Raw genomic sequence first — 19,214 nt, forward strand, 5'->3', positions numbered from 1 at the left:
TAAATGAGTGTTATTCTGGAAACTGTTAATGCGCGTCCTTGGAGGGGGCTGGCAGTGGGTAAAGGCGTGGAGAGACAGGAACAACCTCTGTTTGCTGTATGAAGATTTGCATTACAATTCAAAATATTCAGCCTTTCAACACTTCATTATAATATTAGCACAGCATCTCAATGACTAATTCACTGCACAGGAATGCAGTCAAACCGTATAGATCTGCGACTGATAGGTGGCTCCAGCACTGCACAACCACGGCATTTTCAGGGGAAGTTACAAACTCGTCCTCCTGCAGGCCGCTGCGCCGCCCCGGCCCGTCGCCACTCCGGGGCCGCGCGCAGGCGCAGTTCAGCGGGGTGGGGCGTTCGCGCAGGCGCGGCAGCGCCGCCGCCTTCCGCCTTCGGCCGGGCCGCGTGAGGGGTATGGAATAAACCTGGTTTTCTGTTTTCTTTCCTGTCCTACCCGGTTTATTGCGGGTTTTATTGCCTTTTTCTTTATTTCGCGTGTTTTATTCGTTTCTTCGCAGCTCAGAGCGGTCCGGCTGTGTCGCGCCGGAGCGGCCGGGGCTCCTGGCCCTGTCACACCTTCAACCTTAGGTAAACCCCACCTTAGACCTGACCTTCGGTTCTGCACCTTAAAACCGCCTGTCAGGATTTAAATGTAGTCTGTCCTGGTGTTTAGCAGTGTTGAAAACAGTTCCTGCAGGTGAGAAGGAAAGTGTGATGGGTCAGCTGTACTTCCCAATCTACTTGTCTGGAAAAGCACCATTGGCGTGACCTGTGTTGTAATTGAAGAGTAAATGCTTCTCTATGTGTGTTTTATGTATATAAATGTGTGTGCATGTATGGGCTTGATATATATATATATGTATGTGTGTATATACATACATACACACTTACATATGTATGTATGCGTGTATATATATATATACACAGATATTGCAGGCCAGCTCCATAGCTTCCATTTAAACAACCACCCATCAAAGGTGGGTCTTCCGTCACTCCTCACATCAGGATGGATGTATCTGATGTATCTGGGTTTGGGATTTTTGTTTGTTGAGGGTTTTGCTGTCATTGTCCAGGAGCAGGAGGGCTGGAGGATGGATTCCCTGGATCACATGCTCACAGACCCCCTGGAGCTGGAGGGCAATTGCACACGGATCATGGAGGACTGCATGCTGGGCACCACCCGGGTCAGTCTGCCCGAGGACCTCCTGGAGGATGTGAGTAGTGCTGAGACACTTCACCTTATCATAACCTCTGTATAATCAACATGTTTAACTCCCTTTTCGGGGCTTATGGAGCAAACTGGAAAGGGGAGGTGTTTTTGACTGCCTTGGGAAAAGTGTGAAGTGTTTGATTAATCTCAGGACAGTATCTTTTAAATAAATTCTGTTATGTTCTTATTATTTTAAAATTGTCTTTAAGAAGATTGTTGCAAGCGTTGAATTTGTTTTCTTGTTAGTACTATCAATTTCTTGAGCTTTCCTTTTTATGCTCTCTTGTTTCCTGTGTTTTATAAAACACTGTCTCATGACTGGTGTTACTTAAAAAGCCTCAAGGGCTAGAAAATGGTCAAGGATGTGGCTGCATTTTCTTTACTGCTATTTCTTGCTTTCTTTAGCCTGAGATCTTTTTTGAGGTTGTCAGCTTGTCAACGTGGCAGGAGGTCCTGACAGATCAGCAGCAAGAGCACCTAAAAAAATTCCTGCCTCACTTCCCTGAGAACAACCGAGAGCATCAGAACAAGGTCATCTCAGCGCTGTTCAGTGGGGTGAACTTCCGGTTTGGGAACCCGCTGCACATCGCCCAGAAACTCTTCCGGGGTCAGTCAGCCTCGTGAGCTTCCCTGCGGGTTTGGGGTAAGTTCTCAGCTAGCAGTTGAAAACCCAGGTGTGTGTTTGTCTTTGTTACAGACGGCCACTTCAATCCCGAGGTGGTGAAGTACCGGCAGCTCTGTTACAAGTCGCAGTACAAGCGCTACCTCAGTGCCCAGCAGCAGTACTTCTATAGGCTGCTCAAGCAGATCCTCGCTTCCCGCAATGTGAGTGTGCTCTGGGATGAATAACTTGTTTTTATTAAAAGTGTCTTGGTGCACTCACAGTTCTCTGAGGCCTTTTCTTTAATGAACTGAATGAGTAATGCTTCTGAATTTTCCAGAGGGTCAGAGAGAGCTCTAGACCCATTGCTGTATTTGCAGATTTCAGGTTGTGTAACTCTCATAGCTTTCACTTGTGTGACCTGTCTTCTTTTCATGCCCACCTTGTTCCCACTTCCTGCATTTGCACCTTTACAACTTGTTATTTTCTTAACAAGTCATTCTGCCTTTGTTTACCATTTCTGAAGCAACTACAGTTGCTAAATACAGTTAGAAAATATGTGGATCTAAACCTCTGATTCTCATGTCTTAAATCCCTGGTAAAGTCTTCCTCTGTGGATACTTCTGTGAGCAAATTTTTGCCAGCTGAAATGTGTTTATTGCTCATTTATCTTTCATTACTTAGACATTGAGACATTTGGTATGTAGGGATGAAGAAGAAAGTCTGTCTTCATAAAATGGCCTACAGTGTTGTGGGAAATAGAGAATCCCAGAATTGTTTGGGTTGGAAGAAATCTTAAAGCTCCTCTCATTCCAATCCCCTGCCATGGACAAGGATGCCTTTCACTAGACCAGGTTGTTCCTGGCCTTGAACACTTCTAGGGATGGGCCATCCACAACTTAATTGGGCAACAATATGGAATACATAGGAAGTTATTTCCTCTGTAGCCACGAGAGGTAAAAGGAAGTTATTTCCTCTGTAGCCATGAGAGGTAAAATGGTTTTTTGAAAGGACACATCATTACATATTTGTGTGGAAACTACACCTCACACCGATCATTTAAGTTCTTCTCAACAGATCACATAAAATGACAGATGGTGTTATGTATGCAGAAGAAGGTGCAGAAATTTCAACTAGTTTTTTTTCTCCCCTTTAAATGATGGTCTAAAATGCTAGGTGTAAAACCCTGTGTGTGGCAGATACTGATCCTTCCTGAGGTTCTCCTTGTACAGATCTGAGGTGCTGATGGAACCGCATGGTAATCTTGCTGGAAGTTATCTGAGCTGGGCTTACCTGTCCTGGCTTACAGTACTGCAGCTGACTTAGCTAATGTCACATGAATCTCTCCTTTCAGCACTTGCTGGAATTAGCCAGGAAGGGAGGCCCTGACGTGACCCTAAGGAGAAAGCATTTCCCACCAACATACGACTCGGAAGAACGAGACAGACGGACACATCGGCGCTACTTGAAGATCCTGAGGGAAGTGAAGGAGGAGTGTGGAGACACTACCTTGTCTTCTGATGAAGAAGGTAATGCCCTGGGCTGAACTAAAGACTTCAGGTGTGAATGGAAAAAGACGCATTTTTGATTCTGGGCTCTACTTCCACTGGCTGGGATCTAATGAACACATGGTAATAGATTGGTGATGGATCTTGCAGAAGTGAATTTATACCTCTGTTTCAGATCTAATCTCTTGGCCTCCAACTTCTCCAGCACGTTGTTCAAGTCCACCAGTTCCCCTGAGAGTGATCCCCACGTTGTCAACCTTGGACATGAAAACTGCAGGTGAGAACCAATCAAAAGGTCAGTATGGATAGAGGGGGGAGAATTACCTTGAAATCTTGCAAGAAATCACCTTTAAAATCTGTTGTTTGATGGGAAATCATGTGATGCTTCATTTTTGCAGTCTCCAAAATAGTTTGCTGTTTTCCCAGTTTAATCTTTTTGTTCTTGCAAGTCCAATATGTGAACACAAGAGTCATAGTTTCTGTAATATTACTGATTCCTCTGTTATATTTTGCCTTTAGTGGTTGAAACATTAGCATAGTCCAGTTCAAAATACTTAAGAATTCCTCCTATAGTGACTGTAATCAATTCTGCAAACTCTTTAAGCTGGTTCTGGCTTCTTTTCCATGCTTGCATCAGCAGTGAAGTCTGATGACTGAATGAAGCACTGAAATGAATGGATGAATGAATGAAGGAAATTCATATATGGAGAAATTAGTTACTGAAATTTGGAGATTGCTGGAAGTGTAAATGGATAGAAAATGGCATTCTAAGAAGTGTGGAAGGTAACAATAGAGGAAAACTCTGCAAATAATTATTTTCATTGCAGACAAGATAGAACTTGGGGAAAGTGATTTAAAGATGATGTTGAAGAAGCACCATGAGAAACGAAAACGTCAGCCTGTAAGATTTCAAAAAGTCTTGGGGAATGGGACCATATTTTAACTGTGATGTTTTTATCTTTTTGCCATAAAGATCAGGTACTTCTGGGTGACGAAATGATTGCTATTTTTTGTGTGCACCCACGCATTAGCTCTTTATTGTGACCTGCGTTCAACTGTCACTGTATAGATGCAGCTCCTGGCCACATTTATTTTGATAGAAGGATTTTGTAATTTTAATTATATGTTTTGGAGGGACAAAATTTTGGATTTCAGGGTTAGAAGACTTACCAAATTTTATTGGAGTAAATAATTTAATAAGCTGATCCTGGTTGAGTTTGGTGCATTTTAGTACTTGGGTACTTCTTCACCTTATTGCTGTCTTAAGACTTTGTCCTTTCTCAGTTTAATTTCTCTACTGTTTTCCTGTGTAGGATCACCCTGATCTAGTCACAACAGACCTGACCCTTGAGGACATCATGACTCGAGTGAATGCTGGCAGGAAAGGTTCCTTAGCAAGTCAGTGGATCCTTTGCTTTTTTATTTCATATATGTTGGTTTAAAAACTAGAGGTTTTCTGTTGAGGGGAAAAGTGAAGATTTATGACAGCAGCTGGAAAGTTGAAATGGTTGAGGTGTGAACACCATGGTTGAGTACACACAACATACATTTCTAGATACATACTTGTATAGTTTATGACTCTCATAGTAAGAAGCTGTCTGAGTATTCTTTTTAACTTTTATTGTATCTGAAGCCTTATTTGACCTCGCAACCCTCAAGAAAAAGGTGAAGGACAAGGAAGATAAGAAAAGAAAGAAGCCAAAGATTATTAAATCTGAGGTGGAAGATTTGGCTGACTCTCTTGGCAATGCAGATGGACTCGCATCAATGTCTCAGGATTTTTCCCCCCTCCCTCTGTCATCTGTCAAAGAGGAGTAAGTGTTCCAGAGGGCCCTGAACACCTAGCATGGATGAAAAAAATAACATGTTTCAGCTCACGTTTTCTGGGACTGTTTGCAGGCTGCATTTTCATGTAGTTTGGGATGTGTGAAATATGTGGTGTTCATCTTTGTGTATGGAGGTGAGTATTTACTCAGAGGATTTACTCTGTATTCTCTTTCTTTTGAAGACCTCTTGAAGATATGAAGCCATGCCTTGAAATAAATGAAATATCATCCAGCTTCTTTTTCCTTCTTTTGGAGATACTGTTTCTGGAAGGACCTGCTATTCTCTCTGTGGTAAGGAGCCACATACTTACTAGGAATCTTTGCAGGAAGCAAAATCAAAGAATAGAGGAGCTTACAGCTTTGTAATAGTGACTTTTCTCCAGACTTACTTTGCTGTAAATTATATAATAAGATTTAGATTACATATTAAAGAAATTAAACCCTGTGGGAGTGCTACCACATTCTGGTTTTAACGTGTTTCATGAGTTTAGTCAGTTGAATCTGTGAGTCTTCCCATACCCATTCTATAGGTCATGGTTAGATATATTTTCTGTATTAAGGGGAGAGATGGGGAAGTGTTTTCCCCTTCTTTCGTGCTGTGATTACTTGAAAAAGTCAGGTGATTATTTCACGTACATAAAAAAACCTTTTTGTCCCCTGCATATGTTCAGCTGGTTTGTTTTCTGTGAATACAGTCATAGTTTAAACTTGTGAGATCATTAATAAAATAATTATCTTTCCTCTTTAGCTTGAAGATAAAGTTCTCGATTGGCAATCTTCTCATGCCAGTGCACTAAATAACTGGTTCTCCTTTGCCCCTAATTGGTCTGAATTGGTTCTACCTGCCTTGCAGTATTTGGCAGGCGATAGCAGAGGTAAGAGATGTTAAAAATACTAATTGTGCTTGTTCCTCTGTTCTAGTCAGTGCTGGTTTGCATTATAGCTCAAATCAACTTTTCATTCATCACTACAATAAATCCTTGTATTGCTGGCAGTGTTTCTGTGATAGGCTGTTTGGCTGACATGTCTTGGTTGTGGTCGACTTGTTCTGCATGTGGATAGTAGATAAGACCCAGCATGATTCCCAAGTATGTGAAAATGTCTGTGAAATTGCCTCTAGACAGACAGTTTCTCATATTCTGATCGTGGCTTCAGGCAGGGTATTTGAAGCAGGAAGGTACTAGTCTCTTTCCCCACAGTTTGAAGTTGTAGTTGTCTTTGGAGATAATAAAAATCAAACTGGATGATGCCCTGAGCAATCCATTGAAACATGAGGTTGGCCCACTTTGGGCTTGGGCCAACTGAGTTTCAGCCATTCCTTTCAAACTGAATTATTCTGTGGTTCTAATTTGCTTAGTGGGAAGTTTCAAAGGCAAAGACAGAGGAGATTGTGGTGGCCTTGCAGCATGTTGTCCATAATGCTGGTGAATACTGTAAATCTCAATTCTCTTCCCATGAGCCCATGAATTTTCACTGTACAATAACAGTCCCTGGGGCCTCATATTTCTTTTTCCTCTTCAGCTTGAAGATAAAGTTCTCAACTGGCATTTTTCTCATCCCAGTGCACTAAATAACTGGTCTGAAAATGGTGAACAGCAGGAGCAGGCTCTAAGCTGACAGCCTGTTGTTGGAAGGTTCATTATCCTGTTCTGTTCCTTCCTTGTGCTTGCCCTTACACTCTGAGATGCTCGCCTGTCCCAAGACGATAAAGGGATCCTATCCCCTTCCCAAGGGCAAGGATAATTTAGAGATGCACTTACATAATCATTTAAAATGCTCTGTCTGTCACTGTGAGTCTTTAACTTGACAGTTTGCATATCCACAGTAGGATTTTGAGGTGGGACAATGGTATAATGTCCCTGACATGGACATTTTCATTGTAGATGCTCCTTCCAGCTTCTCACCTTTTGTTGAATTCAAGGAGAAAACTCAGCAGTGGAAGTTGCTTGGTGAGTACCTTGTGTTCTTCTATGATGTGTACTATAGTAAAGGTTTGTTGTTTTCTCCAGGACTTTACTTTTCTTCTTTCTGCAGCCTGAGAAAAACACAAACAGAGCTGTTAATTCCATGGTTAGGCATTTCTTTTCTTTTAGCTGATCTAATACATGTTTTGGATTTGAGATGTTCACAAGACATCAGTATCAGCAGCAGACAGAGCATAAATGAACAAAGGCTGTATTTCTTTCTGTTGCTGACTTAACCGTGTTTGTCAGCCTTCAAATTTGTCTGAAAACCTTCATATTTTCCCTTCTGTAGAGCATATCTTCTGATGATTCATAGTAATTAGTAACTACCACAATTGCAAAGGAATTAAGCTTCTCCGTAGAGCAAACTGACACAATTCTCATTTTTAAAAGTGGGAACCAAAGAGCAACTTAATGATAAATGTGCTCAGGCTCATATTGATTCAATTACAGATGTTCCGTGTTTATGTTCATTCCTTTAGTTACTACACAGAATTTCTCATTCTTAACTATGGTGATTCTAGTGATCATATTTGCAGGCTTAAACTGGCAGAGATTTGGAGTCAGGAAGCTTTTCCTTTGATCCCTTTCGCAGTTTTTGGTGGAGGTTATGTAGGCCAGTGTTTCTGCTCGTGGATTCAGTAACTGGGATTACTTCAGAGAGTGGGAACAGGTGACAGTGTCCCAGACAGCATCTTGCCTTCTGTACTAGGAGTTGAAGCACCATCTTTTGTACCAGCACAGGGGAATCACTGGGATTTAGCATTTCCTAAACCTGGAGGTGTTCAAATATTGCAGTTTGCACATCTGTGGCTGCTGATGCATTGAGGAGAGAAGGGAACAGGAGAGGAATGGGAATTACAAGCATCTAACAATGGCTTTTAATTGTTAGGCTTCCTAACAATTAAAAGAGTTCTATTTTTACATTTTTGTGACTTCTTACTAGGTAGTTACCAAGATCACGAGAAGGAACTGGCAGCACTGTTTCATCTCTGGTTGGAGACCAAAGATCAGACTTTTTTCAAAGTGAGTGAGACAAAAATCACCTTCCAGGAGCTGAAACCTGACTGTGTTCTACCCAACATTGATATTTCTTTCTCTATAGGAAAATGAAGACAGCTCAGATGCCATGCCACTGCCCAGAGTGTAAGTGTGTAACACTGCTTGAAAGCCTTTGTAGTGCTGCTGAAGCTGTGAGATTTGGGCCTTGTGCCTCTGGATCTTAAAATAAAACAATTTTACGTCACGGGGCAAGAGAAGATTTGATAGTTTGATTTTATAAATGCAGTAACTGGACTTCATGAAATCGACTGATTTCATCCAAGTCCACATATATTATCACAGCAAAGCTGAAGTCTAGCTTAGGTTCTGCTAATGAGATTATTTATCATCCTTGTTTGCCTTCAGGTAGTGCACACAGCATACTTTAAGATCTCTGCAGGGCTTGCTTTTGTTACCATAAATGCTTTCAGGATTTGTGCAGAAGAATTTGCAGAAGGATGAGGGGATTCATTGTTTGGGACTGTTGTGGGCTTCTTGTGCTCAGAACTGATAGTGCCCTTTGTTTCAGAAGGACTGACTATGTAGTCCGGCCTAGCACTGGAGAGGAGAAACGGGTGTTTCAAGAGCAAGTAAGAGACTCTTCATTTTAAAGGCACTTGTTAAAACAATTGGCCACTAAATCGGGAGAATTTGTGTAGGATGGCAGTGTTATACTCTACACAAATGTAGTTAATGTGAAGAATTGATATGTTGCTTCTGCCTTGAAGGCAGTATCTTGGCCTTGTATAAAACATGCTAATGACATAACCTTGTTTCAAAACCCTCAGTATTTCCAGTGGGTAACATTAATTTGGTAAAAACTAATTGGATAAAATTAATGAAATTGATAGTGTCAGTTGGTTGTGCTAACCCTGCTGTCTCATTTGCCATCCCCACCATCCCCTCCTTACCTCTTTAGTTTTTGGCCATGTATGTGTGCAATCAAAAAATAAGTGTCAATAAGTGCACCCATCCACTTATAGTTATCCTATCTGTAGTAGATGCAAATGGGAATTAGAGGGAAAACACATGATGGGGATTCTTCTCCCTTCTCTCTGTGCGCTGTCTGCAGGACAGAATTTTTAAGTTAAATTTTGGAAATCTCTCTTTAGCCAGATAAAGGAAGGAAGAGGAAGGGGGCAGAAGGTGTATCTCTTACATTTTTGGCACCTCTCTAGTCTGTGCAGCTGCTTAACAGTGAATGTGTTGCATCTGCACACCTTGCTTAGGTGGAGCATTGTACTTTGCATGAAGTAGTTTGTGATTTTCTTGATCCAAAATAAGTTTATATAGCAGTATTTGAGCCTTTAGTTTAAAAAGGCTTTCTCTAGAGAATGATAAAAACTTACTTGGTAATATGACATCAGGCTTTTCTGTATGTTTCCTGGTAAAGTCAGTGCTCTTGTGTCCACCTGCAGGAGCGTTACCGTTACAGCCAGCCCCACAAAGCCTTCACCTTCCGGATGCATGGCTTCGAGTCGGTTGTTGGTCCTGTGAAGGGGGTGTTTGACAAAGAAACCTCCTTAAACAAAGCCCGGGAACATTCTCTCCTGCGCTCAGACAGACCAGCTTATGTCACCATTTTATCCCTTGGTAAGGTCATGGCCAGAAAAACCTTTTTAAAGAAGAAAAATATTCCTCTGATCCCTAAAACAATGACTTCAGGAATCTACATTGGGGTTGAATGCTGTTCCTCAGGTTCATCGCTATTAGCACAAAGTTGGCACAGATGATGTACTTTAAAGTGATCCTTTATAATCTCTCCTCCTTTTTGAGGGATTTTTGGGGCTAGATTTTAGTGAGCAATTAGACACTGTGAGAACAAGGGTAATAGAGCAGTCCCAAAGTTCATCTGATGGAGTACCTGAGTACTGCTGTCCAGTTACAGCTGGAAGTTTAAGCTCTGGTTTTGTTTCAGTTCGTGATGCTGCTGCTCGCCTTCCTAATGGAGAGGGAACTCGAGCTGAAATCTGTGAGCTGCTCAAAGATTCCCAGTTCCTGGCTCCAGATGTCACAAGTGCTCAGGTAAGTTCGATGTCATGTCTGGCCTCAAGATTCTCATGAAAATACACTGCATGGACCTAGGCAGTATTCAGTGGCAAAGGCCCAATAGTTTTTATGTTGCTGTGATGAGCAAAAGGGAGCTGTGTACTACTCTGATGAGCTGCTGCAAATCTGCACCAACTTGGGATGAGGAAAAGCCAGCTAGAAAAGACACAGAGTTAACACTTTCATGGAGCTGCTCACATTTTAGATTGAGAAACAGTCAGTTTCAGAGCTTTGCTGGAAGCTCCATTTAACCCAAGGTGGCAAACACCATCCTGTGATGCAATATCTGCCCTCAGTCAGTTCTCACTCAGATGGAGATTGCTTGCAATTTACGCAGCTTACTTATTTTTATACCAAATAAGATCATCTTTCTATTCATCAGTTTTGGCTAGTCCAGCAAAGGATATCATGTCATCTGTGAATTCTGAACTTCAGGTTAACACTGTTGTTAGTGGTGCTCTGGACCGATTGCATTATGAGAAAGATCCCTGTGTGAAATACGATATTGGGCGGAAGTTGTGGATCTACCTACACCGGGACAGGAGCGAGGAAGAGTTTGGTAAGCCTGGGTTGGTGATGTCTTAAGAATTAAAAATGTTGATAAAGATGGGTAATGAATATTAATTTGTCAGTCTAGCTTTTTTTCCTAGTCAGTTTGCTTATGTTAATCCTTCAGCAGTTAAACCTAGTCTTAGCGAGCACTGTGTCATTTTGAACCATTTGTTTGAAAAATACCATCCCACGTGCAAGAACTGCAGATGTTTTTATGTGTCTTATTTTCAGTCTTTTCGGCTAATTTACTAGATGTTTTTCTTTGCACTGTTTACATGACGTGCGTTTAATTCCTTGTCTGAAGAAGAATCCGCACGTCTTACTTAGCTTCTTCCTTAAATCAGTCTGCTTGTGTTCAGGAGCTCTAACCATTAATTTGTCCTTGCAGAACGGATCCATCATGCTCAAGCTGCTGCAGCAAAGGCCAAGAAAGCTCTTCAGAAGCCAAAACCTCCAGCTAAAATGGTAGATTTCTTTGGTCAGGGTTTCACAGCTGCTTTTGGGATTGAGAAGGAGATTAGTCTTAATTTAATCCATAAATTCTGCATCCATAGCAGGTGATGAAAATTACCACGTTTGAGTTAGCAATTCATGATGTATATGAATGTCAGTGCACAAAATGAACAGGGAGAGAGGGAACTTTTTCTCCACACAGCTTCCACTGCTATCCTCTCATTTGTGCTCCCTATCAAAGGGATGGTCTTTCAGATCTAGTTTTGAGGTTAATTTGTAACAAGGTGTGTGGAACACATCTGTTCTCCCCCTTGCTGTGCTGAAGCCATCAGGGTTTGGATGTCTGATATTGAATATTTCTGAAGTACTTGTCTATTGGCACATTAACCACGGTAGAAATTCGCATATTCTGAATGTTTGTCACAACCGAGGTGCACTTTTCTTTGAGAGCAGGAGCAGCCAAACACACCAATTCATCCAGGGTTGCAGCTGGGGAAAAGCAGACAGCCAGTCATGTTTGATTTCAGGATTTAACAGCAGGGCTTCGTTTGCCACCATACAGAACTCAGGTTGAAGTGTTCAGTCTACTGTAAGGTGCAGCAATTAACCCCAGATTTTGTGATGCTGGATGTGGTTTCTTTGTAGAAGTCGAATAGCAAGGAAGGTGCTGTGAAAGCCCTCCCCAGCAGCACAGCAGATCCTAGTCAGCTGAGCCTCAGTGACTCCAGCATGCCACCAACTCCTGTGACTCCCGTGACACCAACTGCCCCTGCATTGCCAGCAACACCCATCTCACCCCCACCGGTGTCTGTGGCCAGCAAGAGTGTATCTGGTGCTGGGTCAGAGCCAGCAAAACCCAGCCAGAGGTACTGCTTCTGTCCCCTGTGTCATTTGGCTGTTTTTCAATAATTTGTATAATTCAGTAGTGAGGGAGTTGGGGTTATTTAGCCTGGAGAAGAGGAGGCTCAGGAGTGACCTTACCACTCTGCAATTCCCTGAAACGGGGTTGGAGGCAGGTGAGAGTTGGACTCTTCACCCAGGAAACAGCAGCATGACAAGAGGGCATAGGCTGTGCCAGGGGAAGTTCAGGTTGGGCATTAGGAGGAATTTCTTCACAAAACATTATTAGACATTGAAAGAGGTTGCCCAGGGAGATGGTAGAGTCTCCATCCCTGGAGGTGACCAAGGAACAAGTGGACATGGCACTCAGTGTTCTGGGCTGGGTGACAGGATGGGGATCAGTCACAGGTTGGACTCAATGATCTCAAAGGTCTTTTCCAACCTCAGTGATTCTGTGATTGTGTGAATTTCCTACATCTTTGCTGACCTACTGGCTCTGTCTTTCCATAGTGTTCTCCTTGTGTCTTCTCCCACCATGCCCCAGCTGGGGACGTTGCTGTCCCCAGCTCAGAGCTCACAGGCGCAGTCGGGGCCAGCGCCCACCCCGCATGTGGTCAGTCACAGCAGCTCCTCAGGCCTGCCACAGGTCCGTGTGGTCACTGCTCAATCCAGCCTTCCAGCTGTGTCCCAGCAAGCCCCAGTGGTCACCCAGCAGCAGCAGCAGCCCACATCAGTGCCTCAAATCCGTGTTCCAGCTACAGCCACACAAACCAAAGTGCTTCCTCAGGTGAGTTGGAAGGGTTAGAGTATCTGACATCTGATTGACTTGCAGTGTTTTGGTGTGATGCTCAGGCATACTGTGCTCATTTGGAGCATGCACTAACTGCAGGTAAGAGCACAGAAAAAGTTTTACATATGCAATACTGTTCAGTGCTCTGTTTTTCACATATTTACTTGGCATCATTAAATTGTGCATTACATAAAAAGTCCATAGAGCTTGGAATCACAGAATCCTTAAGCTTGGAAAAGACTGTCAAGATCAAGTCCAGCCATGAACACAGCAACACACCATGTTCACTGCTAAACCATATCCTTAAGTGCATTGTCCACACATTTTTTTGAATGCTTCCAGGGATGGTGACGCCACCACTGCCCTGGGCAGTCTGTTCCAGTGCTTTACAACCCTTTCTGTGAAAAGAAATTTCCTAATATCCAGCTTAACCTCGCTGTTGCAACTCAAGGCAAATTCCTCTTGTCCTGTCATTTGGTACCTGGAAAAAAGAGACTGACACCGACCTCACTACAGTTCCAAGCAGTTGGGATCCTTGCAAGGGAATTCTTGTGAGCTCCCCTGAACTCGCAAGCTAACAGAACACAAAGAAGAATCACTAGACTGTTCCTACTGTGGTAGTCTGCTCATAGTCTTCCTCTTCTCTTCTGTAGGCTGTGATGACTCTGCCTGTAAAAGCTCAAAGTAGCCCTGTGCAGGTGCCAAGAGCAGGAAGCTCCATGGCCAGCCAGGCAGGTATCACGGTGACGGGGCTGCCTGCAGTGTCCAGCCCTGCTGTGAAGCCAGTGACCAGCTCTCCAGGCAGTTCTGCAGCCAGCACCTCCTCCACCACTATCATTCAGAATGTGGCTGGCCAGAACATCATCAAGCAGGTGAGAGGGAGGGAGAGATTTGGAAATGGGCTCCACAGCCTGATTGTTTCTTGTTGTGCAGATGTGAACATTTGAGAGCTGTAGTGTTGTGTAAGTTGATGGACTGTGCGGGCTGACACAGTTGCTTGTATGTGTTTTGTGTGTTTGATCCCTATTTTCGCATACAGGTGAAAGATGCGTTTGTGCAGGTTCTTCAGTGATCTCTCCTTCATTTTGTTTGGAAAGAAACCAGCCTCACAAGTATTTTATATTTCAGATGGGATTGGGAGTGCCATCTGATGAACAACCAGAACCATTTTCAGTAGTGTACTGAGTGCTAGTCTTATTCCACTTGCATTTTAGTGGGAGCAAACATCATCCTGTTGGGATGTTCTACTTTGAGTGTGTCTTGGACCTTGTCCCAGTTTGACAGAACCATTTCTCTGGTCTCTCCCAGGTGGCTATTACAGGACAACTTGGCGTGAAGACCCAGGCTGGAAGTGGCATTCCACTCACAGCAACCAATTTTCGGATCCAAGGGAAGGATGTGTTGCGCCTGCCCCCGTCCTCCATCACCACGGACGCAAAGGGACAAACGGTGCTGCGCATCACTCCAGATATGATGGCCACCCTGGCCAAGTCTCAAGTCACTACTGTCAAACTGACTCAGGACCTCTTCACAGCAGCTGCAGGAAGCAGTGCTGGAGGGAAAGGCATCTCTGCGACTTTGCATATGACATCCAATCCTGTCCAGACTGCTGAGTCTCCAGCCAAGACAAGCACGGTGTCTCCTGCCTCTTCCAGCCCAGCCGGAGGCACCGTGGTTAAAGTGACTCCTGACTTAAAGACTGCAGAGCCAACAAGTTCTGCTTTCCGCCTGATGCCTGCCCTGGGCATGACTGTGGCAGATCAGAAGAGCAAAGCCATAACCACGGTGGCATCCACGGAGGCCAAGCCAGCTGCCACGATCAGAATTGTGCAGGGGCTGGGGGTGATACCCCCCAAAGCTGGGCAGACCATAACTGTAGCCACTCATGCTAAGCAGGTGCCGTCGTCCTCGGCAGTGAGCGTTGCTGGCACAGGTCACACCTCCTTACCCACCATGAGTGCCACAGTGTCCAAAGCAGTTGCTGTGGCCTCAGGAGCTGCGGGAGCCCCCATAACCATTGGTACAGGAGCCACGGCTGTGCGGCAGGTGCCCGTCAGCACCACAGTGGTATCTACATCCCAGGCAGTGAGTAATGCTGAGCTCTAACTGGGGATGGGGAAAGGAGGGGGATGCCAAAATACACTGATGTTTAATGGCTGAAAACTGCTCTTTGCATCCACAGAGACTCAAATTAATATGGCAGTCATACAATGGTTGTATTTAGGTTGTAAATTTTAGGTTGTAAAGGACATTAAAGCTCATTCAGTCTCATCCCCTGCCATGGGCAGGGATACCTTCCACTAGATCAGGTTGCTCCAAGCCTCATCCAGCCTGGCCTTGAACACTTCCAGGGATGGGGCCGCCACAACTTGTATTCTGGGTATGGGTCTGCAACTCATTTCATGGTGTTGAAATTGCAGCTAAATGCCCCCAAAAAGTCAGATACTTCCCTTATCTCCTTTTGCAAGTGAATGAAATAAACTTTGCATATCTGAAGTCCTGCCTCATGCAGCTCTGTGTCTTGCCCCACACCTTGGCAATAATTTCCCTTGGAATGGTGTCATAGAACATTCAGAACTAAAAGTGCTTGTTACTTGTATTAACTTTTTTACTGATTTCACCCTTTAATGCTATTTTAATTCCCAAATCTGAAGGCACTACAAACTGTATTGTGGTTACATAAGCTGAATGACACTATGGTTGTTTCCTAAGGATAAAAATCATGGATCCTGTGGTGCAGAGATGATGTGGATTTTCAGGCAGCTGTGTAGTTAATGAGAGGGAGGTGAATTTTAAGGAGCCTGAACTGGAGCACAGATTTCATCAGCAAAGCTCCTGCTGGTTTCTGCTCACAGGACTCCCACAAAGCAGCAGATACTGTTGGGTAGTTTCTCTGCTGAGCTCCCCATGGCTCCTCATGTGTTCTTCCCATTCCCCAGGGCAAACTTCCAGCACGGATCACAGTACCCCTATCAGTGATCAGCCAGCCAGTGAAGGGCAAGAGCGTGGTCACTGCTCCCATCATCAAGGGCAACCTCGGTGCCAAGTGAGTGCTTTGCATCTCATAGTTCTGCCTTAGAAATCGGCTGAGGAAGGTCTGTGTTCGGTGGGTTCCTGGGGAGCAAGCAGACAGAGGCTGGAACAGGATTGCAGTCTGTTGCAAGAAACTGAGTGAATATGGTGTCTACAATGAGATTGTAATTTTTAGTAATGTGAGATGCAGGTTCTAGCAAATACACCGAAGAAAAAAACATTTTGTGCCTTGAAGCCAGCTGTTCAATTATTTCTGTGTGTTGAGCAAGAATTAAACACACTGAAAAATACCTGTAATCTGAGGCCATCTCTCCATTCAAGAGAAGTTAACTGCCTTAGTGAGAATTCCTGTGGCATTCAGATATTGAAGGCTTTTTGTTTATTCTTCCATAAATTCTGATAGTGTCTCCCTTAGTTAATATTTCAAGTGCTCAGCTGTTTTCTGCATTGAGAAGGGTTCAGGTCTGATCAGGCTAACACAGTGTGTGTATGGTCCAGAGTTAATGGGTGTGATTTGCGTGCTAAATTCTCTGTCAGTTATAAATACTGACATAAACTTGTCGCTAGTGTATTTGCCAGTTTTATGGGGGAAGAAAAACCCCACTATTTGAAATGGTTAGTACATGTGGTAAAACTATAATCTACTAGCAATTGAAGAGTGGTTTGGAGTTGGAAAGATTGAGCCTGCTGTGCTGTTTACTAACCTTCCAACAATTATTTGTCCTTAGCATCAGTGGATTAGGCAGAAATATCATTCTGACTACAATGCCAGCAGGGACTAAACTGATTGCTGGGAACAAGCCTGTGAGTTTTCTGACTGCACAGCAACTACAGCAGCTGCAGCAGCAAGGCCAAGCAACACAGGTAAGGGCACCTGGAATGATCATTCTATTTGCTTTTTAATGACTTAACATCTCCATGAGGACTTTACACTGGATACATGGGTTGCAGAAAAAAACCAGGCACACAGCTTGGTTGTAGTGTCTGCATTAAGCACATGGAATCCATCATCACCTTTACGTTCTCTCCATCCAAATAAAGTTTTTAAATGTTTTTGAAGTACTGCCAGTATAATGAATGTAAAACCAAAGGTCTTGTCAGGATTTTTCTATACACGCAGCAGTCTTTGTAGTGCTTTGTACTTTGGCTTTTGTCGGTCACCTTTTCTTGAAGCTTTGCATATCCATCTTTCTGTCTGGAAACTTAGTGTTCTGTAATTCCAAATAATTAATCTGCATCAACAGCTGATACTAACAAGTCTGTAGAAGTGAGGTATCCAATGGATCCAAGTCCTTCTTCTGAAAATGTGTAAAAGCAGCTGACATACAGGTTTTTATTCAAACTAGTTTTCAGGCCTTCCTCTCTAATCTGGAAATCTCCTGTTACCATCTCACGTGGGCAGTGGATGGAATGATCTTCTTTTGACATATTCTCTTCTGGCAGTGTTTTTGGTGCTTGGTGTTGTTCCAGTAATTGAGTTTTTGTTGGCAGCAGAAGCAGGTACTTCGCCAGAGCACAGTATAGGTGCAGTCATTGTGTCACCAGGCTGTTCTTGAGACAAGTTATTTCTTTCCATTTCACACAGGTGCGAATTCAAACAGTTCCAGCTTCCCATCTCCAGCAGGGAACAGTCTCTGGCTCAAGTAAAGCAGTGTCCACTGTGGTTGTGACAACAGCTCCATCTCCAAAGCAGACTCAGGATCAGCTGTGAACACTGATTTGAACATGGATCACTTTCTAAGGACTTCCCTGAGCCTGTTGTCATCCTCCATCCAACCAAACACCTGAGGCTGCCTAACCTAACAATTCCAGCCATGGCTTGGAATTGGACTGGGTTCTGCCCTTGCTTCTCCAGGGTCAGCACTGCCATGTCTGGGTAGAAATTCCACAGAAAAAAACATGCTGTACCTGCAAAACAAAATGTTTCAATCCAGATGTGAAAATCCAGGTTCTGTGGAATTGATGATTTAAAAAATGTATTGCTGTTTTTTGTTCTTTTTCCATCCAAAGGACTTCTGGCAAGTACAGTTCCTGTGCATTTTCGGTTGTAGACAAAACAGTTATCCTGGATCTTCATTAAGCAGGGAAGGTTGCTTGGAAGGGGTTATTCAGTGGCTTTTCAAAGTCATGGAGAAAATGTCTGCTTTTACTGGAGTCTAGCTGTCACTACTGTTATCTAGTGACTCAGGATGGTGTCTTTGTCACCAGAGTTATTGTTACTCACATCCATGTCAGGTTACTGTCAAAGACCGGGTGAGAGTCAAAGTGGTTTGTTTTGCTGTAACAGAGTGAGTGACCATGGGGGGTGAGAGGGAGATGAGATACAGAAAGTCACTGTGTGAACAAGTGTGTCAGCAAATGGGACTGTAGTGGAAAGGAAAAAGTTGATGTTCAGAAGAACAATCCTCTTTTAGTTTTCTTCAATATAGAAACCTTTTTATCAGTGGAAACAAACTGTACCTTGGTTTAAAAGGTTGGAATATGTTTTCAAATACACCCAAACTGTTGTCTCTTGGGTTCTGAAGAAATACTTTAACCCGCAACCCTGGCCATTAGTTTTGGTTTTACTTTTGTAGTTTTATCTGTATATGTAAATATTTTTGAATTTTGCACATACTGGAGATGGATTTGTGACTGTTCTGACATGACCTTGAAGCTGAATGAGATCAAAAGATGTGCTGGACCAGGAGAAGAATAAAAGTGTAGAAAGCCTTACAGATCTCTACCATATCCTTTTGGTTCTCTACAGCATGTTTTGTGTACAATCATTGTCCAGTCCAGCTTGCCAAGGGCTAATAGCCTGTCCCATCTTCTTGATAAGATGGTTCTTTTTAACCTGGTCTTTTTCTGTAGGCTTTTTTTTTTTTAAAGATGTGGTTTGCTCCAAGTTACATAGTATAGAATATAATACCTTTAAAGAACCAAATTGTACAGTTCAGGACTGTTGTGGTTGGAGCTCTGTGTGTGTTACTGTTTTGCTGGGCTTCAGGCTGGGGTTGTGGATCTTACTGTACTGTATCTAACCCACCTCCCACTTTGAAGGAAAACAGATATTTCAGTAAGAAAAGAAGTGACTGGATATAAATACTGAGTTAGCAGGACACATCAGTTCAGCATTTGAAAGCAAGTGCTTGAGTTGTGGTTTATATGCTTCACAGTTTGGAGTGATAAAGGTTTCTGTCCTGCTTTGTCATGTTTGGGACATGTTTTGCACATTTATCAATCAGCCAGCAGAAAGACAGTGGCATGAGAGGGACGTGAGGACATTCCGAAGTCCATTTAGTTGTGAAGTTAAAAGACTAAATTAAGCAGGCAACAAGCAATTTCCTGCTATTGCTTATGTGA

The 19,214-nt window shown here is 43.3% G+C and overlaps 1 protein-coding gene across 5 annotated transcripts; it reads left to right on the forward strand.

Annotated features, from left to right (window-relative positions):
* The first annotated feature begins 353 nt into the window (after positions 1 to 353).
* NFRKB (nuclear factor related to kappaB binding protein) lies at positions 354 to 18,581 on the forward strand. Of its 5 annotated transcripts, XM_041413850.1 has the most exons (27): positions 354 to 414; positions 521 to 590; positions 1,076 to 1,216; positions 1,618 to 1,819; positions 1,910 to 2,037; positions 3,168 to 3,342; positions 3,497 to 3,598; positions 4,149 to 4,222; positions 4,635 to 4,719; positions 4,955 to 5,135; positions 5,330 to 5,438; positions 5,896 to 6,022; positions 7,031 to 7,096; positions 8,058 to 8,137; positions 8,217 to 8,257; positions 8,682 to 8,742; positions 9,571 to 9,745; positions 10,071 to 10,177; positions 10,637 to 10,760; positions 11,142 to 11,218; positions 11,852 to 12,072; positions 12,557 to 12,833; positions 13,490 to 13,708; positions 14,145 to 14,921; positions 15,776 to 15,882; positions 16,598 to 16,733; positions 17,455 to 18,581. In XM_041413850.1, exons 3-27 carry the CDS (start codon positions 1,094 to 1,096, stop codon positions 17,578 to 17,580), a joined length of 3,900 nt encoding a protein of 1,299 aa, XP_041269784.1. In that variant the 5' UTR covers positions 354 to 414; positions 521 to 590; positions 1,076 to 1,093; the 3' UTR covers positions 17,581 to 18,581. The 5 variants fall into 5 exon arrangements, with proteins under 5 accessions (XP_041269784.1, XP_041269785.1, XP_041269786.1 ...); XM_041413851.1 differs by lacking the exon at positions 521 to 590 and having other exon boundaries at positions 367 to 414; XM_041413852.1 differs by lacking the exons at positions 354 to 414; positions 521 to 590 and adding an exon at positions 616 to 699.
* The last annotated feature ends 633 nt before the right edge of the window (positions 18,582 to 19,214 follow it).

Source organism: Onychostruthus taczanowskii, unplaced genomic scaffold (genome assembly GCF_017590055.1).
Source record: "Onychostruthus taczanowskii isolate IOZ18803 unplaced genomic scaffold, ASM1759005v1 scaffold43, whole genome shotgun sequence".
Taxonomy (NCBI): Eukaryota; Metazoa; Chordata; class Aves; order Passeriformes; family Passeridae; genus Onychostruthus; species Onychostruthus taczanowskii.

Coding starts and splice junctions, on each gene's coding strand:
- NFRKB (XM_041413850.1), top strand. CDS start 1,094: ATGGATTCCCTGGATCACATGCTCACAGACCCCCTGGAGCTGGAGGGC. Junction 3,343..3,496: donor CTTGTCTTCTGATGAAGAAG/GTAATGCCCTGG, acceptor CCTCTGTTTCAG/ATCTAATCTCTTGGCCTCCA. Junction 5,136..5,329: donor CTGTCATCTGTCAAAGAGGA/GTAAGTGTTCCA, acceptor TTTCTTTTGAAG/ACCTCTTGAAGATATGAAGC.